This window comes from Periophthalmus magnuspinnatus, chromosome 3 (assembly GCF_009829125.3).
Source record: "Periophthalmus magnuspinnatus isolate fPerMag1 chromosome 3, fPerMag1.2.pri, whole genome shotgun sequence".
In the NCBI taxonomy this organism is placed as follows: Eukaryota; Metazoa; Chordata; class Actinopteri; order Gobiiformes; family Gobiidae; genus Periophthalmus; species Periophthalmus magnuspinnatus.
Window position 1 is genome coordinate 3,691,167 of NC_047128.1, and position 21,804 is coordinate 3,712,970.

The 21,804-nt window shown below is 38.3% G+C and overlaps 1 protein-coding gene across 1 annotated transcript; it reads right to left on the reverse strand.

Annotated features, from left to right (window-relative positions):
- Positions 1 to 1,626: 1,626 nt before the first annotated feature.
- Positions 1,627 to 18,901, reverse strand: myef2 (myelin expression factor 2). The gene is made up of 17 exons (XM_033986325.2): positions 18,735 to 18,901; positions 17,764 to 17,951; positions 16,999 to 17,051; positions 16,327 to 16,334; positions 16,162 to 16,255; positions 15,796 to 15,984; positions 15,308 to 15,461; positions 10,085 to 10,134; positions 9,919 to 9,979; positions 9,694 to 9,795; positions 8,848 to 8,892; positions 7,609 to 7,686; positions 6,083 to 6,178; positions 5,884 to 5,943; positions 4,755 to 4,936; positions 3,355 to 3,406; positions 1,627 to 1,999 (listed from the first exon to the last, which is right to left on the reverse strand). Exons 1-17 carry the CDS (start codon positions 18,836 to 18,838, stop codon positions 1,836 to 1,838), a joined length of 1,680 nt encoding a protein of 559 aa, XP_033842216.1. The 5' UTR covers positions 18,839 to 18,901; the 3' UTR covers positions 1,627 to 1,835.
- Between the last annotated feature and the right edge of the window lie 2,903 nt (positions 18,902 to 21,804).

Below are 21,804 nucleotides of genomic sequence, written 5' to 3' on the forward strand. Positions count from 1 at the left end.
AACTGGGTCAATAAGTGAAGACAGAACACACAGGGTTTGATAAGGGTTTATGGACAGACTGTTATAATCTCTGAAAGTGAAGCAGACGACATCGTAAAGGGGAGAACTTCAGAATTTTCCGTTGCTTCTTCAACTATATTTAGACTCTTCTTCCTGGGAATAGAACATTGAGAATATTTCAGGATTATTTACATGTATTTTTCCATTTGAATGTATTATCATGCACTCTCTATACTTTTATGGTTTTCAAAATTATTAAAACTTGTTGCCGTCGCCATAGTACGGAGCCTCGCAGATGACTGAAAATAAAAAATATATTATCATGAGGGAACATAATAGTGTCTATACATATATTTTCACAACCGCACGAGATATTTAACTTCAAAAATAAAAATAATATCTCGTTCCCTCAAGATAACATTGTGTGGGAATATTATCTCGTGACCATGCATTACTATTGTATTTTGCAAATGTCCTATTCCGGGCTCCGTACCATCGTGCTAAACAATCAAAAACAAAATATCAAATCCTCAGAATGTTGCACATAACAGGAAGCTCATTCCCTTGAATACATTTGTTTTGGGAAAGAGTCTTACCTCATGGAAGGTAACAAAGTAGAAGTAGTAAAGTACTGGTCTAAGTATACATTTTAGGTATCTGCACTTTACTTATGTACATTTTAAAGTGGATAGTTTTAATTTTTACTTCACTACATTTGAGAGCAGTATCTGTACTTTCTACTCGACTACATTTTTCAACAGGACTGAAAAGTTTGTTGTTGTTTTTTAAATTGTGTGAGTCCTGCTGAAAAGGCTGAGGGTAAAGTAAAACAAAAATAAATAAAACCAGTTAGAAGCCTTATAAAACCTCAAAATCTGCATGAAATTCTAATACTTTTACTTTTTTCTATTTATCTACATTTTTAAACTGCTTCTTTAATACTTTTACTGGAGTATTTCTTTGCTCCAGTATATGTACTTTTACTTACAAAACTGAATACTTCACCTCAGACTGGCTGTGACGAAATCTTCCAGCCGACCTTAAAGTGTCCTGTCCTGGGTTATATGGAGGCAATTGAAGAAACAACACCTTGTTCTCACTTCTGCCCTATTTTATCACTGTTATAATCAAGTACGGCCATAGTTTAAATCTGTTTTAGGATTTAATGAGGCGCTTCTCCTGGTTAAGTGCTCTACTGCTGTTTATTTGCAACAAAAGTGCAATGCGTAGCTTGTTTTGGCGATGGATACCTGCTTATCCGTGTGGGGAATGCTCCACACTAGGGCATTAAACTAACTAGCATTTATTTCATTACAGCAGGTGTTTTTATTGCTCATAAAACACCTTGAACACCAGGCTTTCCCACTATGATACTATGAGTCGAGCTACACAATGCAGCTTTAAAGCGTCTGTTGTATTTTGGTTATTTTTAAAAATCTATCTTTATTTTTATAGGGAGAACCAGACCCTTTTTTATGTCTGCCTTGTTAAAATCTTGTTAAAATACAGAAAAACAAACAAAATAATCGTATTTGCCATTTTAAAACATTTAAAAACAGGAGCAGGTTTGATTAAAAATGTTTCTCTTTGTGTTTAACCTTGAACACAGAGACAACAACCAACAAATTTAAAAATTAAAAACGTTTATTTCTTCAAACTGCCTTGACAAAAAAGGGATTTACAAAACAAAGATAAAATACCTATGATGAATATAAACAAAACATAAAAGAACGAACATGATTGTGGAGTAATTAGCGTTTTTAAAACAAAACAAAAACCATAGTTGGCCAAAAAGGGCTGAATGACGGGGCAGGAGGGTGGGGACTAGAAAAAGTTTAGGTGGTGCGGTCCAGACGCACGTCCACCTCGCGCCCGTTGATCTTCGTTCCGTTCATGAGTCTGATGGCTTTCTCCGCGCTCTCGGGGCAGTCGAAACGCACCGTGCCACTGCCTTTAGAGCGGCCGTTCTCCATTTTGATTTCTGCGTACATCACCTGACCTGCAACGCGAAAAAGGTCCTGTATTACACATCATGGACTCTTGTGAGCTTTAAGTCGTGTTCTGATGCTGTTACCTCCTCAAAAACAGACCTGGAGTTGTGTTTTGTTTTATTCACATGTTTAACACACAAACCCTGCAGATTTAGGCTGAGTTCTTCTCTCATACTGAAAACACTAACTCTAATTTTCAAGTTAACAGCTCCTTTTACCTTTAGTTTAGTAGAGAGTGAAAATTCCAGGGCTGAAATCATCCAAGTCAGGGCTCTCCAACCTTTTTTCCCCAGTGAGCTACCTTTATAAAACAACAATGCAGAGAGCTACTAATTTTAGCGGGTGTAAGGCAAGAAAGTGAGTAAATATTAGTGCCACAGCAAGTCTTAGATGGGGTACAGTTAGATGCCTATAAAACATAAACCATTATCAAAATTATACAATGACAATGGTAATTAATCAGATTTTAGTTATTCAGTACAATACATAGAATTCAAAAATCTTTTGGCGAGCTGCTTGGAACAGGCTGGACAGATACTGGCAGCTCCCCAGCTACAGGTTGAAGCAATTCCTGTATTCCCACATGATGACATAAGGTGGAACAGAGTGTTTTCATTTTGAGAGAAGAACTCAGCCTAAATATGCAGTATTTGTGTTAAACATGTGTGAATGAAACAAAACACAACTCCAGGTCTGTTTGTGACGAGGAAACAACATTATCACACAGATCAGAAAACAGCGTAATACGGGCCCTTTAATAGTCATTATTACATGGCTATTAAAGGGCCCGACAACTATAAAAGTGTTACACTTCTTTTTTACATGAACAGTTCAGTTACTCGTCTTGAGTTTGCATCCTATGTTCCTGCTGTTCTTTCTTGTTTTCTTTTGTGCTGCACCACTGAAATTTACTTCTATTTATTTATATTTATTTTGGTGCTCCTGGACGTTTAAAATATGAAACCATAAAACTGCAAATCTTATCACAGTACTTATTATATACCTTTTTAATAAATAAAATTCAACACTATAGAATGTAGATTAGCCGCCCTCGGCCTGTCAGATCCTCTCAGTCTTTAATGCAGTTTAAGACTAGACTGAAACTCACGTCTTCTCCCTGGTATTTAACACTAGCTACACAGGATATACAGGTGTTTTATTGTTTTTTTTGCTATGTATCCTGTGATCTGTATATTTGTTTTCTGTTGCCTTTAATGTGAAGCACTTTGGTCAGCTTAAGTTGTTTTAAATCTGCTATAGAAATAAACTTGAATTAAAAACTTGCAGAAAGTAAACAGAACTGAAACTACATGTTTTAACGACGATTTTGTAGTTTAAAAATAAATGTACATAAAAACCTTACCACAGTGACTGAACTTATCCTTCAGCTTCTGCCATGTCAAATCATAAGAAAGCTGAAAAAAACACACAACAAAAACAAAATGTGTTATAGTATTAAAAGTAAACGAATCACTTCTACTAATGGAACCAAATCATGACAGAACTGTACTGACTTAAACTTAAAAAGGAACTAAACATTAAATCAACTTTTTGTGCACCTTATATCTCTGTATATTGTGTTTTAATAGTACCTTCTTCTGTTCCTACCCCCAAACAAGGTAAATTTCCGATCACAAACACTTGGATGGAGGGGTGGAGTTTCAAATGTGTTAAACCAATCACACTGCTCCTTATACCTCCAGACCCGCCCCCTCCTCCTCCCTCACTCTCCTCTTTAGTCCTCCAGGTACTGCCCACATAAGCACAAAAAGTCAGCTTTATTTGAAATGCTTGTGGGAGGAGTTTGGATGTTTAGGTTAACTTTAAAAGGTCTATAGACGAGTAATTTAGATGCCTTTCTGCGTAGACTCTGCACCCCTGACCGGGCGACAGGTGCGTTTGGAGGAGAGACACTTGATTGACAGGTTTTAAGAAGACTCCCGCACGCAGTCTCACTTTCGGTTCACTTTTACTAGTTCAATTTATTTTTGTAAAGCCCCAAATCACAGATCCCGCTGACCTTCTTACCTGAAGAGCGTCAGAGGGAGTGAAATGTACTAATAAAAGTTAATCAAGAGTGAGACAGCGTGTGGGAGTCCTCTTGAAACCATTCAGCTGAGTAATTTAGAGGTAAAATGACACTAGTCTAACTTCATTTTATGTATTTAATTATAGGGATGGACAAGATCTTGAGAAACAAAACTGCTACAAGATCATAAACACGTGATAAAAATGTGTTGCGTTTCTTGAGAAGTTATAATATAAAAAGCAAACAGACAAAATCTAAAATGGTGAGACTAAACCATAATGATGTCTGTCTCCTGTCGTTCTCTTTTTATTATATTTGTTTGGACTGTAGGAAACATACTGTATTGGACATGGGGACATTTTATTGTATTTAACTGCTAATGTTAATGAACAGTTAGTTTTATAATGTAATTGTAATGAAATGTGTGTTTTGAATGTGTGTTCACCTGCCCAGAGACTGCACATGGAAAGTAACAGCAGCTAAAACTGGTACAAATCATCTTTTCTTTTGTAAGATTAATGAATTTGTACATGGTTCCTGACAAATAAATAAATAAAGATCCGTGGGAGCTGGTATCGCACCGCCAACCTGTGAGTCAGTGGATATGACCAATCTCCCAATGATGCTTTATGTCGAGAGTGGGATTTGAACCACCAACCTTTGGATCAGTGGACAAACGCTCTACCAACTGAACTACTGTCTTTACCGTATTTATTTGTGTTGATTATAATTACATTTCGGACGTAGATCTGGCAGCCTGGTTTGCCTCTTCCGTCAGACATGCCTCCGCTCATGTGTCCCGAGCCGCTGCCTCCGAAGCCGCCAAAGCCGCGGTTCGTGTCCAGCCCCCCCGACAGCCCCATGCGGTCGAAGCCAGAGCCCATCCTGTCCATGCCCATGCCGCCCATCCCCCCACCTGCAGAACACAAGGAAAACAGGGATGCAGTCATTTCAAGGGGGGTTAATATGTAAAATCTATTTTTTTTTTCTTTCTACCATGTTTGTTTGTAGGGATGGGAAAACAAATAATAAATAAATAAATAAATAAATAAATAAATAAATAAAACAAATATAATACAAAAAAAGCATTAAAAATATAATAAAACTTTTTTTTTTTTTAAGAAAAATCGATCCTTCAAATTTTGTCATGATGGTTAAATATGATCTTCCCATCAGAGATTATTGTGAGGAATGAATACTTTGAAAATGTATTTAGAAGACGGAATACCTGCATTAAAATGTATTTTGTACATGGTCCTATCAGAGTACTGTATTCTAAATATTTTGATTATTTTTACATGAAGTCACATTTAAAAATTATAGAGTAAAGAAGCAATATAGGATTAAAAACAGCTTTATGTTTCACTGTTTGTTCTGCATTTCATGTCACAAATTAGAGAAGCAAAAATCTCGAGGCCTTACTACAAGAGCTGAGGTTTTTTGTTTTTTTTTTCTCACTGATACTGTGCAGTTTGAAGCCAAAATGACACAATCAGATTTTAGTAAAGTAACTGTAAACCCAACCAATAAAAAAAAAAAAAAAAAGAGTAACTGTACCCAGATTACAGTTACTCAAAATAAGAATTCAGGTTACAGGTTATTCTCAGGACATGTATTCAGTTACTTCCCAGCACTGACTATAATGATGTAACACCACATTCTTCAGCTCCTTTTAGCTTCTACACGTTGTTTATCAGTTTTGTTTTGGACTTGAATTGAAAAAACGAGCTTCCCATTTACTGCACAACTATTTTAACTGAAACAATTCTACATAATTTTTGTTTTGGCTTCTTTTTTTTTAGCAAAACAAGTTTAATTTTCAGACAAAACCTCCCAGCCTCCCTGTTTGTAAAAGTTTCATACCTAGCCCTGATCCCATGCCCATGCCGCTGCTGCCCATGCCTCCTCCAAACCCACCGGCTCCTAAAAGACACAGAATGAAACTGCAGATTAGATAAGACATGTGCGCAGGTCCACACAAAGCAAACAGCACAGTAAAAATAGTTCACATTCTTTAACAGCTGAAGTATGTGAGGCATGTGAAATATGGAGGTCAGTTTACCCATTCCTCCAAACGAGTCTCCAAACCCTCTGTTCATCGCCATGTCACTGCGGCCAAAGTCCCGGTCCATTCCGCCCATCCCCGACCGGTACATGTCTGCGCACGAATTACACAAATCAGAACTGGAACAAACTACAGGCTGGAATAACATTCAGTTCACTTCAGTTGCTTTTCAAAAAACAGGTATTGGCTTAGAATACAATTTGCAGGGAAAAAAATTCAACTAATGCATGATGTTTACTTATCAAGGCTGTGTCTGAATGTCTCCCCCAGCCCCTGACCCCTCACTCACTCCACAGTCCTGCACCCTTTAGTGGACTCATAGTCAGACATGTCCCAAGTCTTTTAGTTGAGAAATTGTCTGCTTCACTCACATCTTGCAAAATACAATAAAAAACTGGGGAGAGACATTACGACATTAGGTGCACTATGCGAGTTTCGTAGTGGAGGTGCAGCTACCTGCTCGTCTCCGTGGAGATGTTGTTTCATTGTCTGTGAAGTTCCACAGTTTGGTATTAAACTCATAACTGGTACAAGGAAACACGAGCACATTACACCAGTCTTCAAGTTTCATATTGATTTTAGGATTTGACTTTTAACTTTTAAATGCTTAAATGGACTGGCGCCTAGCTCTCAGAGTGACCTCGTACACCCACGTGTTCCACCCCAAGCGCTGAGGTCCAGAAACTCTGCTGTAGTGTCCAGATCTCAAATGGCCACAAGAGCAGATCTGGCCTTTTCTGTTTGAGCCCCTTCCTTATGGAACCCCTTTCCTTTAGAATTACACCAGGTCAAGAACTTAAAAGTTTTTAAATCATTGCTCAAAATGTTTGTCTTCACAGGTTTTTGGCCAATTTATCTGCTTTTAATTTTAGATACACTGATGCACAGTTTGGGCTGATATTTGCACTTTTCAGTGTATCAGCCTTAAATCTCCAGCCCAGGCCTATATTTTGTTTGGCCAACAAGATGCCAAAAGAATCCACATAAAGCTTTATTTGAACACTTGTGAAGAGGACACTGCACAAAACGTGACTGCACTGCACTAAAACAGAGTTGTTTATAGTCATTTAAATGATATAATTTGGGTGAAAATAATCCAAATGGGTCCAAGACACATCGGCCCAAAAATAACATCAGAGTTTAGAATCCAGAGTGCCTGATGGACGATAAACAGTCGATATTGGCATCAGTCATGAAAAACCCTAATGGTCGATCTTTAATTTTAGGAAAGTATCATTTTGTTTTGTTTGCATTGTGCTACTTTTGTGTGAACAGCTGTTTAGACACAAAGTTTTTTTTATTTCATCTATCTAGTATCGATGCACTTACATGTGTTTTATTTACTAGAAACATCTGGAGTTAATTGCTTGTCCCCATGGATACACAAGTTAAAAATGCCACACTGAGGAACTTTCCAAGCCAAAAAATAACATCTCCATGGAGACGAGAAAAAAGCACCACAAAGCCTCACAGATGGAATCACCCTGTGGAGAAGTTGGCTGTTCTGGATGTACAGGACTCACCTCCCATTCGACCCATGTCTCTGCTGAATCCTCCCATACTGCCCATGTTGTCCATCCCTCCAAAGCCTCCGCCCATCCCTGAAAAAGAAGCACATTCTCAACACACTGTCTGTAAACTCTATTATGTAAAGTGCGTATGACAGGTTACTGATTTCACTGATTATATTTAATGTAAAATTTTGCAGGTGTGATTTATGATTATGACTTTACTTCCTGGTTGGACACAGGCAACAGACATGACAAACACGACCAGTCAGACGTTTGGACACACCCTCTCAATGTGTTTTCTTAATTTTTATTACTTTCAAAAATGTATATACACACAAATGACATCAAGTAAAATATATGGGATTTTGTAGTAAAGAAAAAAAAGTTAATTAACTCTACAAAATATTTTTTGAAAAAACAGAGGATTTGAATATAAAATATAACAACAGTATTCAGCAGTTATTTACCTTTTTTTTTTTTACCTACAGTTTAGTCAGGACTAAACCAGGACTAAACCAGGACGACTAAACCAGGACTAAACCTGGGGAATCAGTGTCTGAGTTTTGTGTTTAAATGTTTAAATCCAGGCTCAAACGGTTCTGTTTATTTGTGCATATGAAAGGGGTTTATTCTGCCTCTTCTCTTTTAATGTTCATTTTATTATGATTATTTATGTTTTGATGTGTTGTATTGTGATTTTAATGTCTTTCTTATTCTGTAAAGCACATTGAATTACTTTGTGTATGAATTGTGCTGTACAAATAAACTTGCCTTGCCTTTTTTCTTTTTCCTACACATCCATATATCTTACTTCACATATTTGATGTCTTCTGTATGTATATAAAACATAGAAAATAGAAAAAATAACCACTGAATGAGAGGGTGTGTCCAAACTTTTGACTGGTTGTGTATGTAGACGCAATTATGTAACGGTTACCCAACAACCATAATGTTAACTAGGACCAAAACATGTCTAAACAAAACAATAGTTATGATTACACTCATAAAAATAAATAACGACACCTTTATTTTGTCAAGTGAAAGTCTAAACAGACAAAAATGCCCTCCTTGCTCATAAACGGTCTCTGCTTTATGGATTTTTGGATGAAGGTGTTGATGAACATCGTGTATTTTTGTACTTTTCTTCAACTTTTTTTCACCACTGCTACTATCCCACCAAACAAAGTAGTAATTAGAAAAACATGAAAACCTGCCATGTGCACTTTAAGTTTTAATATTACCAAACAATACCTCCTCCAAGTCTGTTCATTCCACCGTATCCGGACATGTCCATCCCTAAATCAGAAGAACACAAGTCGATCAGGGAACAGCGAGTTCATGGTTTTTATTTACACCACAAAAAAAAAACAAAAAAACGATAATAATCTAACAAAGAAAAAACAAAGACGCCAATAAAAATGGTGCTGGCGCGATGAGATCTTATCTGTGTAACCCACATTCAGGAGTCATCCAGGTCAAAAGATGAGCCAAGGAAAAGTTGGCCAAGTTAGTTATTCCACGGGCAGAGTTTACATATTAACGAGACGCAGAGGTTTAGGACAAGATTCAGATCAATGTTTGAAAATTAATGCTGGGTTGTATTAAAAGTCTGAACACGGGGTATGAATGCATTTTATTTTCTGTTTGATATCAGTTTTATTTCTTGATCAAAACTGTTCTATAACATCTTTAGCAACCATAAATGTATTTTTCCTTAAAAGGTCGGACAAGGATACGAGAGTCCACAACGTAAATGGTCACGTTTTTATGTAGCGCTTTTCACACACACATTCATACATCAGTGTACACAGACACTGGGGGCGAGGGGGGGTTAAGTGTCTTGCCCAAGGACACAACAACAGCAGTATTCATCTGAGGGAGCTGGAATCGCACCTCCAACCTGTGGATCAGTGGACAAAAACTCACCAACGGAGCTACTGTCGCCCCAGTATCCACAGGTAAAACAGGTGAGAAAAGGTTTGGTACTAGAGCAGCTAGGAGCGCATTTTTTGATGACATAAATATAAGGAGATGATAGAAAAAAAAAATGGGCTAAAATCTATTTAACAAACTGGGGCAAAATAAAGTCTAACCCACCTCCAGGCCTCATGGGGCAAATGTCTCCTCCTCCGCTCAGACGGTTGGCATTGATGGGCTGCCCCCCTGGTCCCAGTCCCATGCCGACACCAGACAGCCCACCTACACACAAGACACACAGGGTCAGGACACAGTGACCACACTAAATAACCACGTAAAAAGGCAGGGGGAAAATGAGTTAGATCTAAAAAGGAAATAACAATATACAAGTATAAGTGAACTTACGAGGCAAGTGAGGTCCTTTGTCCACTGAACCACCATCATCAAGCACAATTGACTTGTCATCCTGCAATGGTTAAAAAATGTTTTGAATCGTATTTCATAAGTAGTAACTTTAGCTTTTTTTTGTTTTTTTTTTTTGTTTTTTTCAGATAAACATGAAAATACTCACCATTTTGACGAGCATCTGTCTGTCAAAGAGAATCTGTCCATTGAACATGGCTGATACTAGAGTTAAGGTTAAATATACTGTTATGTTTAGCTCCCTTGTATTCTATCGACTTTACTCTGCCCCAACCACTTTTGCCCCTAAATGTTCCTAAATCACTAACTTCTGGCTAAGCAGGAATCCCATTCATTTAAATAGAGAATTTGAGAAATGTTTCACCACTAAAAATGGTATACAGTAGGTTGATTTGTGTTAAATTAAACGGTGGTGGAAAGTAACAAAGTACTAAAGTACAGATACCTAAAAATTCTACATAAGTACTGTACTTTACAAAGTACATTTTACAGTGGATACCTTTCACTTCACTACATTTGAGGAGGAATCTGTACTTTCTGTTAACTTCCCATGCAAAGTGATGTTTTATCACGATATCCCGCGGTAGGCACAAATGTGTTTTGGCAATTTAAATGGTAGCAAAGTACAGAGTACCGCCAAAGTTTGACAAAGCCAGGACATAAGAGTGCTGGAAAAAGGAAGTTAATATCTGGAGACTTATTATGGAGCTGGACGAGAAAAAGCAAGCACTCGCAGTGGCACAGGGGCTCAAAGGGAAAGCCCGAGAAACAGAGTTGGAAATATCCTCGCAAGGTTTGAACTAGGACAACGGTATGGAAACGATGCTTGCAAAACTGGATGAGGTGTTTTTGAAAAAAGAAAAAGACAGCGCTTACGAAGCATACTCTTTTGTTATTGAATCAAAAATAAGACATTCATTCGGTTGTATCTCTGCTCTGACACTGTACTTGCCTTCAAGGTTCTGGACACGGCATGTCTGGAGAAAAAAAACAGACAGCTCGCCCTTACTGAGTGCACTTTTGTATCTATGAACGGATCTTCGGCGGAAAAACAACAGGTGGAACGATCAACAGCAACGGAAATCAAGATGCAATGTTTTTCACAGAGCAAAAAACAATTGGAAAATTCAAACGTAATGGCCCATCACAGGGCACGCATCAGCGGCCATAGCAAGGCACCAATCCACTTGACAAATACAGTAGGTGAACAAGAGGCATCGTTTGTCAGAGCACATGCCCTTGGGCGAAAGACTGTCCTCATCGGAGGAATGAGGTTAAGCTGACTGAAAATGAAAATGTGTGAGTGTAACATCACCCTGTTGCTTAAGGCAAGGCAAGTTTATTTGTATAGCACAATTCGTACACAAGGTAATTCAAAGTGCTTTACAGAATAAGAAAGACATTAAAATCACACAAATCAAACATAAATAATCACAAATAATCATCATAAAATTAACATTAAAAGAGAAGAGTGCAGAATAAAAACCTGTCAGTCATATGCACAGCTAAACAGAACTGTTTTGAGTCTGGATTTAAACATTGTCAAAGTAGAGGCCTGTCTCACATCTTCAGGAAGACTGTTCCAAGTTTTAGCTGCATAAAATTTAAATGCTGATTCCCCATGTTTAGTCCTGACTCTGGGCACCAGCAGGAGGCCGATCCCTGAAGTCCTCAAATTGCGAGATGGTTCATATGGCACTAACATGTCGGAGATATACTTTGGACTTAGGCCATGGAGAGACTTATACACAAGCAGAGCTGCTTTAAAGTCTATTCTTTGAGCTACAGGAAGCCAGTGCAGAGACCTGAGCACAGGACTTATGTGCTCATACTTCCTGGTTCTAGTCAGGACCCGAGCAGCAGCGTTCTGGATGTACTGCAGCTGTGTTAAGGCTCGTTTGGAGAGGCCAGTGAGCAGGACGTTACAGTAGTCTAACCTACTGGAGACAAATGCATGGATAAGTCTCTCTAAGTCTGGCTTTGACAGTATACCTTTGATTTTTGCAATGTTTTTTAGGTGGTAAAAAGCTGCAGATGTTATTGATTTGATGTGGCTGTTAAAGTTCAAGTCTGAGTCCATTATTACCCCTAGATTTCTAGCCTGATTTGAAGGTTTTAGAGAGAGAGACTGGAGGTGACTGCTGACACTTTCTCTATGTTTCTGTGGGCCAAAGATGATAACTTCAGTCTTGTCTGAGTTTAGCAGAAGAAAGTTGTTTTGCATCCACACACTGATCTGTTGGATGCAGTGGCAGAGTGAATCCACTGGTCCATATTCACCTGCTGCTAGTGAGACATAGATCTGAGTGTCATCTGCATAGTTGTGGTAAGACACATTATTGCTGCGTATTAACTGGCCTAACGGCAGCATGTAGAGATTGAACAGCAGGGGTCCCAGGATTGAACCCTGGGGCACCCCACAGGTCAGGGACATTTTATCTGATATACATTTTCCAATTTCAACAAAGTACTCCCTGTTTTCTAAATAGGACTTGAACCAGTTTAGTGCCGTACCAGAGATGCGTTATGACTGAAGGATCTTACCAAAAGACAAATTAACTAACTGTTGCAAACGGAATCTCCCAGCTGCGGACTATTAAGATTTGGAGATGGGCAAGTTGTGAAACTCCCAGCCAAAAATAGGACAAAGTGCCACTTTGAAACTTAAGTAGACCCTGCTGACATTCTTCTCTTGTTGAGCAAGAGAGGAATATCAGAGCAGGAACAGTTTTAGACATGGTGAATGACAGAGTTGTCATGTTCAAGTAGCCTGTGCCTCTGCAATCACTGGTTCAGAACACTATTGTGGGGACATTAGAGATGTAAATGCAGAAGTGAGCTGTAATGACAATGATGTCCTGGCTGTTACTGCAGACATGCCCATAAAAGAAAAGCATAAAGTTCTTCTGAAACCTCACAAGCAGTTTGGCCACACCTCCGCAGATAGACTGCAGAAGCTCACCCAGCTCTGGAAATACTGATCAAGACTGTCCTGTTATTCTGCAAGAAATCATTCATGACTGTGAAATATGTCAAAGATACAGAAGAACCAAGCCCAAGGCTGCTGTTGGTCTGCCTTTAGCCTCAGAGTACAATGAGACAGTGGCAATGGTTCTGCATGAGCTGGAACCTGGCATATGGTGCCTCCACATCAAGAACCACTTCACACGATTCAGCTAATGAAACATCGTGAGGACCAAGAAACCATCAGAGATCATTAACTCTTTCATTCACTGGATGGATAAGCATCCATGGAGAAACAAAACGGGCTCCCAAAGGCACGGCTTGTATCAAGAGGTTTTGAAGAAGTAAATACAGATTTACAGACTCTCCCACATGTGCATCTTACATTACTGTTAGTTGTTGCCAGTCAAAACAAGGGGAGGTTTCCCTCTATGGACATTAAATCTGCCTTTTTGCAGGGTATGAAACGCTCTCGAGACATTTACATTCGACCCACACCTGAGGCGGGCGTGGACAAAGTACTGTGGAAACTACAGAAATGTGTTTATGGACTTGCAGATGCCTCCCTCTACTGGTACAATAAGGTTAAAGAACTGATGCTGACCTCTACAGGATCAAACTGAGACATTTCACCACCAGTGTTCTATTGGCTGAAGGACCAGGATTCTGACGTCACAGGTTTACTGGTATGTCATGTAGATGATTTTCTTTGGGCAGGATCAGACCACTTTGTAAGAAATGTCAATCCTGTACTTAAGTCTACCTTTCATTTCATTTAGAGCGTGAAGAACATGAGTTTTTCTTATGTGGGGATGGACATTACCACAGTTGGTCATAAAATACTAGATCATCAGCACAGTTACATTAAAAATCTGCAACCGATCCATTTACAGGCAACTCGGGCTGTGCAGAGGCATGTTCTTTTAAAGGAAACAGAGACAGAGCAGCTCAGGTCCAAAAAAGGACAGATGCTGTTGGTTGCTAAAGGCCAGATGTAATGTTTGAAACGTGTAGCCTGGTGTCCAATATTAAAAATGCTACTGTCCAGTCTATTCATGAGGTGAACAAAGTGATCCGTAAACTTAAATCAGCATTGTTTCCTGAGTGCTGAAACTTAAGTGTCACCTTCTCTGACTTGAGTCTAGTCGTCTTGAGTGATGGTTTCCTTGGCAATCTTCCAGACGGTGGTACACAGGGAGGAATTTTGATTGCACTCATGGGTAAAAGGTGGCAAGTTTTTCCCTCGGTTTTGTCACTCTAAGAAGATCAGACATGTGGTGAGAAGCATTCCGGCAGGAGAAATCCTTGTCATGTCAAATGGTATAGACAGTGCAATGTTTCTGGCCACATGGTTTTCTGAGCTCAGTGCTGGAAATGCAAGTCTGAACGCTCTTCTCCTTATCTGTGTTACCAAAAACCATTCACTTTCTGATGCATTTAAGTCTACTAAGCAGGTCAGAGAGAAGAGGCTCAGGCTAGAAATAAGCAGCATCAAGGAGCTCCTACAGTCTAAGAAAATTAAAGAGGTCTGTTGGTCAGAGGCTAAGTCACAGCTCGCTGACTGTGACTAAAAAGCGAGCTTCATCCCTTATGCTTCTCAAAGTTCGAGATGAGGGTTCATGGGTACTATAATGTTTTTGTTTACCAAAAACCTGTTTAGTAATTGTGCCACTAATGCTTTTGTGTGCAGTTATTGTTCAGAAACAAGGGGGTTACTTAAAATGTTACCTGAATTTTATTTTTTATTTAAAGAAAGAGGGAGACTGTTAACTTCCCATGCGAGGTGATGTTTAATCGCGATATCTTGTGGTAATTGCGGTTTCACTGTTTTGCCTGTGTGCGAACATGGCGGCTAAATAAGAAATTTCTCTCCAATAAGATCCTTGTGTTTTGGGAATTTACACTTTCTACTCCACTACAATTTTGAACTGGACAAAAAGTAAAAAGTACTTTTCATATGATTTGAGGAGTTATTTTTACCATGTTTGTGGAAATATCCTGACTAACGTTTGAGTTCAACCATCGGCTTTGAGCAAAAATAAATACACAAAATTCATAAGAAAAATTAACAAACTGATTTGTTTTGCTGCTGTCAAGTATGTATAAAAATATGTATTTTTTAATCTATATCACTACATTTAACACTTTACCAAATGAACTACACTTGAGTGAAATATTTTTTTTAACGGTACATAAATACTAGATTTTTTCATGTGATACTTTTACTTTTGTAACTTTTTGCCTCTGTATATGTACTTTTACTTAACAAAATTGAGTACTTCCACCACTGCAAGTCAACAATGCACCGATTCTCTACAGGCTTCAAAATGGCTCCATATAGAACTTCTTAGCTGTCAACTTCCTGAATAGCGTGAACAGACACCTGGTCAAATCATTTTAAGGATACAAATTGCCTGCACAGCCTCTAGTGGTTGCTCAAAGATGACCATTCCCATTCCACGACTTCGTCCATCTTTGTCCTCCTTCACGTCAGCTCGCTTCACTACACCCGCCATACTGAAGACCTCCTTCAGCTTCTTCCAGCCGACCTTATAATCAAGCTGAGACAAAAAAAACACCTTTAGAAAATCTGTTGCGCCTGTCCTCAGCTCAGTAATATTGTATAGATAAAGGTCCTATATTACACAAAATTGACTCTCTTGAGCTGTAAGCCATGTTATGTTGTTACCTCATGAAACTCAGCCCTGGAGTTGTGTTTTGTTTCATTCACACATGTTTGAGCAACCCTTTATTGTTAGTCTGTCTACAAATCCCAAGCTCAAATGCTCTTTAAAAAAGGGCCTATGATGCCGCTTGCAGCTTTAATTATTATTTTATCCTATAATATAGGATAGTTCTAGTATACTTTCAAACTACTTTTTTAAGTATTCTCACATTGGCCACAAAGATGGTGGTTCCGAGGCGTCCAGCCCTCAGTGCGTGGATGACCTCAGGTGGGATGTTGGGGTTGTTGGCGATAGAGGGCGGGATGTTCACTACTCCAGGGGCCATGTCAGGACGGCCCCCTAGTGGCCCCCTGGCAAAACGCTGCAGCACGCGCTGGGCAATTTCTCCATCGGGATCCTACAAATCAGAACGGTGAGGAAAATGGATTTCAGACTTATCCCAGGAAGGCATAAATTTACAACGATGCAGATGTTTTATATTTGTTTGAAATGGCTGCAGAGGCTATAGCTTCTTAAACCACTAATTCAAACCCAGAGATGGTTTAGTCATGACTGTCACAAAAACAGTTCTTACTGATGAAATGTTGAGTGGTCTTCCACTTAAGACATATTTATTCATAACATCCAGAGCCTTTTTGACAAACTCATGGTCTTTGAACTCCACCACACTGTGAGGAAACATCAGAGTGAGAAACACAAAGACAAGGATTGAAAACTGTCCATTAAATGTTGAACTTACCCACAGCCCTAAAACACAGTTTCAGGAGTCAAGGAAGAATCCAACCAGAGATGAGGGAGCAGAATAAGCACAATTACAATGGGCAGAAGAAAAACATGTGTCAACATGCCTCTACTATGGTCTGGAATTTTTATGGATCCACTGACTGAAGTCAGCAGAGTCGTGAATTTTACCACAACTAATTCATTGTATTTTTTTTTCTTAAAAAAATAAAAAAAACACCCACCTTTGTCAGAATAATCATTTTAACATTGCTATTTAGCACTAACAGGGAAGTTAACAGTAAGCAATAACATTGAATTACCATGTTAAAATTACAAATTTCATTCAAAACTATTTTGTTCCTTTGAAGAGAGAGCCGTAACATTTAAATTTGAAACATGTCAATCATGGAAGCAATTCACACAACCCGCATTGGAAAATAGCCAAAACAAACTTTAACAGCAATTTAGAGAAACAGCAACAAAAGCAAAAGTCTAATCTTGAATGAGTTCATTCATTGGGCTACTTTTCCAAAGATCAACAGGCCATCTCCCTTTCAAATGAATGTCAAACATAAGCCATCTATCAGGCTCTAAACAACTACAGTAACTCCAGTTCAGTAACATAAGACCAAAAAGGACCTAATAATATCACTGTAGAATAAAAACCTGCTTGTGCCACATCACTTACCCTTGACTTTCCTTCTGCATCCTTAAAGAGCTCCACGTATGTAACCTCACCAACTACATGAGACATACAAAGGAAAGAATACCAAGAGAACAAAAGGGATTTAAGTCACCAAGTCTTCTCAGTCGCTGCCGGCCTTGGCACTGCCGCTATAGATGGAAATGTCCCATTAATGATCAACAGTCAGCCCAGACCAACACCCCACAGACAACACCATGCCTTTGTGGGCCGTGACTGAGACCCCAAGGCCACGGACCAAGGCCAGAGAGAAACACAGCTACATTTAACCTGGGGAAGACTTCAACAGTGATCAGTGGTCAACAGATTCCACATTTGGCATTTCAAATGAATAAAAACTATCCTTAAAGCTTTCAAATGCTACTTTAAAACCCATGTATCAGTGTAAAACATTACAAAAGTTTCATTCAGATCTGCTAGTTTAAAATAATCACCCTGCAGCATATTCAACAAACTCAACAATCATGTCTAGAGTTTGAGGTTACATTTTGGAGCTGACTATGCCATATAACAATGGACTATCATCTGCCATTTCTCACATATCAGCCCAGACTAAATTATTACCAATAAATCCAATTTAAAATTGAAGCACCAATGACACTTGTAATTCACAATATAATACCTGCTTACAATAAAAGTGTGGCGCTTGTAAAGCAAATAAAGCCATCAGCAAAAATAGGTAGCTTAAGCATTTCTGGGCTCAAGAGAGAGCAATATTAAGTCTTATGTCCTGCCCACTGCACACATTACCTTTCTCACGCATTAGATCTTTAATAGCCTGCCACTTCATATCATATGGGATATTGCTGATGAAGACCCGGTTCCTCTGACCGGCCTTCCTGTCCTGTTTGTCTTTGTATGGGTGAAAGCGGTTTCCTTTTCGAGAGCGCTCTTTGCCATCCTGTTTGTCATCATCACCTTTATCTTCTTCATTCTCCCTGCAACAGAGAAAGATAATCAGTATGTGACTGCCATGACACTGGACTATCAAACTAAACTATGTCCATTTGATGAGCAACTCACTTTGAGCATTTTAGTAAAGGAAAACGGGTGACCAAAACACTGTGAAAGATCTGTGATGGTAAGCTCATGAACAAGCATGGATAAGCTCTCATGTAGCATTAGCTCAGATGGATGTTCATTCAAAGAGTGGGTTAAACACATACTTTTAATTTGTTATAATTTGTAAAGTGAAACAGTCTATATACACCAGTTTAGTCTATATCTATATATTGAAAACCTTTGGTCAGTGATTTTAAATGATCAATGTGACTGATATAATATAAAATGAGGAATATATTAAATTTTTTTATTGACAAATGTCCCACGTTTATATTGCATCTTGTTTTAATCCTGCAGTCGTTTTAGGTGTGTTTACAGGGCGTTGTTGTAAAAGACCTGTATCCCTGTTTAATTAACGCTTAATACTATTCATCCCATTTAGTCAACATCAGTTTCAAGCTAACCCTGATGGCTAACACGTGAGCATAATAACACGCCATAATCGAAATATAAATCGATCTTGTTGTTCGGCATATTCAGATGTCAAGGCACAGTCTATGTTTACTTTAAAATTGCCCTGTTTTATTCCTGCAGAGGCTGTGCATATGTCGCATGGTCCGCCGCTAACAATAGCTAACATCCATGGACTCCATCTTAGCTAGCTCCAGGGCGCATGAATGGGACCGGGATGTTCGGGACAATGGCGCGTCTTTACTCACGTTTTGTCTCCATTATGCGCTTCTTGGGACGTCTCATCGTGTTCAGACGTCGCAGTGGATTCCTCTGGCTTCTTATCATCCTCGAGAAGAAGAAAATCTGCCATGTTGAGGTTTGTTTTTACAACGCAAGATGCCCCTGCTGTCCCTGCGCAGTTTGACTCTGAAACACCGCGAGATTTGAGCTGTTGCTAGGCAGCCGCGAGACTTCAGTGGAGATGGAGCAGGAGCTGAAGAGGCGCACGAGGGCCGTGAAATATTGATAAAATAAAGTCGCATTTTTGCACTTTTGGAGGAGCTTCGTGCAGAGGAATCAAAGGGAACTTAAAGGCGTAAGTTTAAATATTAATAATCCAGCTATACAATCCCGTGTCCTTGTTTGAATTTATGCCTAGAGTTAAATTAAAAAACACTCACTGAAGTCTGAACAAGTTTGTGATAAGCTAACTTCAACATCAATAACATTAGCATCAGCATAAGTCAACATGTTTTATTTAGTTGAGGTCAAATCACTGAAAATTACTGTGTGTCTATTGTTAATCACTGTTTCTGTTTAGTTAGATCTACTTCTATATAAAACTATTTACCAATTTTACCAATGTCTTGTTTTTGGTGGGGACAAAATGGGGCAAAAATGTGAATTATTAAAATTATATTTATTAATGTATATGATCTAATTTATATGCATTCAGGACAATAAAGGAGTTATGTACTTTTTATTTACAGGCTGAATAAGTCAGAAAATGAAATAATAATGTCACTCACAAACATAAGCTTCACTCCAAGATGTGAGACACTGGTGTGGCTGTCTTTTTAAAACGTTTACTGTTTGTATCGCCACTGTCCTTGTCTGTTTTTAAAAATGGACCATGAGTCCGGAATAAAGATGAATTGAATTGAATTATTCCCATCCTCGCTGCTGTTCAATGCTGACGATGGAGTTTGAGGTGAGGTAAGTCTGACCACAATGACACATAAAAACTGAGAAAATAAGGACTATTTTAATACAATGGGTTATAAACAAGACTGCTTTCTTGACATGATCCTTTAAATCTTTACTTTTTCATTGCTCTATTTTATTACCTGGCATGTCACAATATCAAATTGTAGTGTCGTGATTATTGGAAAAATAAACAGTGAAATCATTCATTTTCTTTCATTCAAAACCTCTACCATTCCTCTATTTGGTTATCAGCTTCATGAACCAAAGAGTATATGATAAATATATGAAGAACTGAAAGATTAAAGTTTACTTTATAGTTTTTATTAATAGCTAAAAAAAAATCTATTCTGTCAACTGGACAAAAACAGTGAAGACGTTTGGCTGCTCATCTGCTCTTTTGCTGTGGAACCTGGACTCAGGGATTACACACACATTTGATTAAAACACTCAGTGGTGGAAGAAGTACTCAGTTTTGTTTCTTAAGTAAAAGTACAGATACCAAAGCAAAGAAATACTTAAGTAAAAGTATCACATAAAAAAATCTACTTAAGCAAAAGTATTAAAGTGCAAAGTATTCTGTGCAGATTTCTGAGCTTCAAATGTAGTAATTTTGATAAAGATTTGTGCTGAATTTTGGTCAACAGACACAATTTAATCAATATTTTTTTCCTAGTTTTATTTGTATATTTTTTGTTTTTCTCAAACTACAAACATCTTAAAAATAAACCCTTAGCCTTTTCAGCAGGTCTCAGACACTCGTAATAAATACTTGTACTTTTCAGCCCTCCATTACATTCCTAAAAATACTTGCTATACTCAACTATATCAACTAATCTAATAATCTGGACATTTATTCCAGATTTTGGCAGAATTGTTGAAAACTGGTTCCCCTTTTGTTCTAGTAAAGGCCACTCGCTCTATCACATAATCTGACTTTTGTTTGAGATTAAAACGAGCCCTCCATGTTTGACGCTGGGACTGATTCTAGTGAGTAGTTTTTGTTAGTGCTGGCGTTTAATCTCTGCTGGACCCCCTTTACAGTCACCTCTTACACTTTACACATGAATAGCCGATGTAGCTGCCATGACTTTCTCTTTGTACTTTTGTGTAGAGATTGCATTATCACATTTTATCATTGCTGTAAAACCCGGTGTGAGGTGGTGTTCATTAACATCATAATTACTTACTCTGCAGGCAGTAAATCGCTTGCTAATATCAGTTTGACCTGTTGTCTAGCAGCTATAAAACCCAGGCAATCTTTATACTCTGGTCCGATGGACACTGGATAATGATTTTCTATGATGCTGTATTATTTATACCTATGTAACTAGACTGTCTCAGCATTTAATAGAGCTGTGAAGGAAATGGCAGCGTTAAAGTTGGACTCAGATGTGATGTGTTCCAGTGTTACATACTCAGTGATAAAACAATCTATCTGGAAGCATGTGTTAATATGTTACTAATTACTGTTTAGTTAATACATTGTGCATTTGTGTCTTAGGTCTGAAAGAGATTTAAGAGAAGCCACGATGAAAATATGTAAACTTTAAAAATCCCATATTACGCAACATGGACTGTTAAAGCTTTTAGCAACGTTAAAATGTTGTTACCTCATTAAAAACAGACCTGGAGTTGTGTTTTGTTTCATTCACACATGTTTAAGTAACACTTTATTATTAGTCTGTAACATCCCCAAAGCTTAAAATGCTCTGTTCCTCCTTGTGATGTCATCAAGTGGTAGTTTTAGTTAACAGCTCCTTTTACCTTTAGTTCAGTCGAGATTGGCAATTTCAGGACTGAAATGATCCAAATGATTCTAGTGAAGGTGGGTGGAGTTTCCAAACATAGTGGAGCACTTCCTGTATTGCCACATGATGACATCACAAGGTGCAGCAGAGTGTTTTCTGTTTGAGAGAACTCAACCTAAATATACAGGGTTTGTGTGTTAAACATGTGTGAATGAAACAAAACACAACTCCAGGTCTGTTTGTGATGAGGAAACATTAGAACTGATCAGAAAACTGCATAATATGGGCCCTTTAAAAGTGCACTGTGTAACTTTTCTGCTTGTCTCCATCGAGATGGTATTGCTTTACATACATGTATTTAACTTATCTATCTCATATTTTT

Bases quoted from the DNA above. Each gene is read 5' to 3' on its own strand.
- myef2 (XM_033986325.2), bottom strand. From the start codon at position 18,838: ATGGCAGATTTTCTTCTTCTCGAGGATGATAAGAAGCCAGAGGAATCC. The intron at 15,985-16,161 runs GTAAGAACTGTT...TCTGATTTGTAG, and splicing joins GACCACTCAACATTTCATCA to GATCCCGATGGAGAAATTGC. The intron at 9,980-10,084 runs GTGAGTATTTTC...TAACCATTGCAG, and splicing joins GACAGATGCTCGTCAAAATG to GATGACAAGTCAATTGTGCT.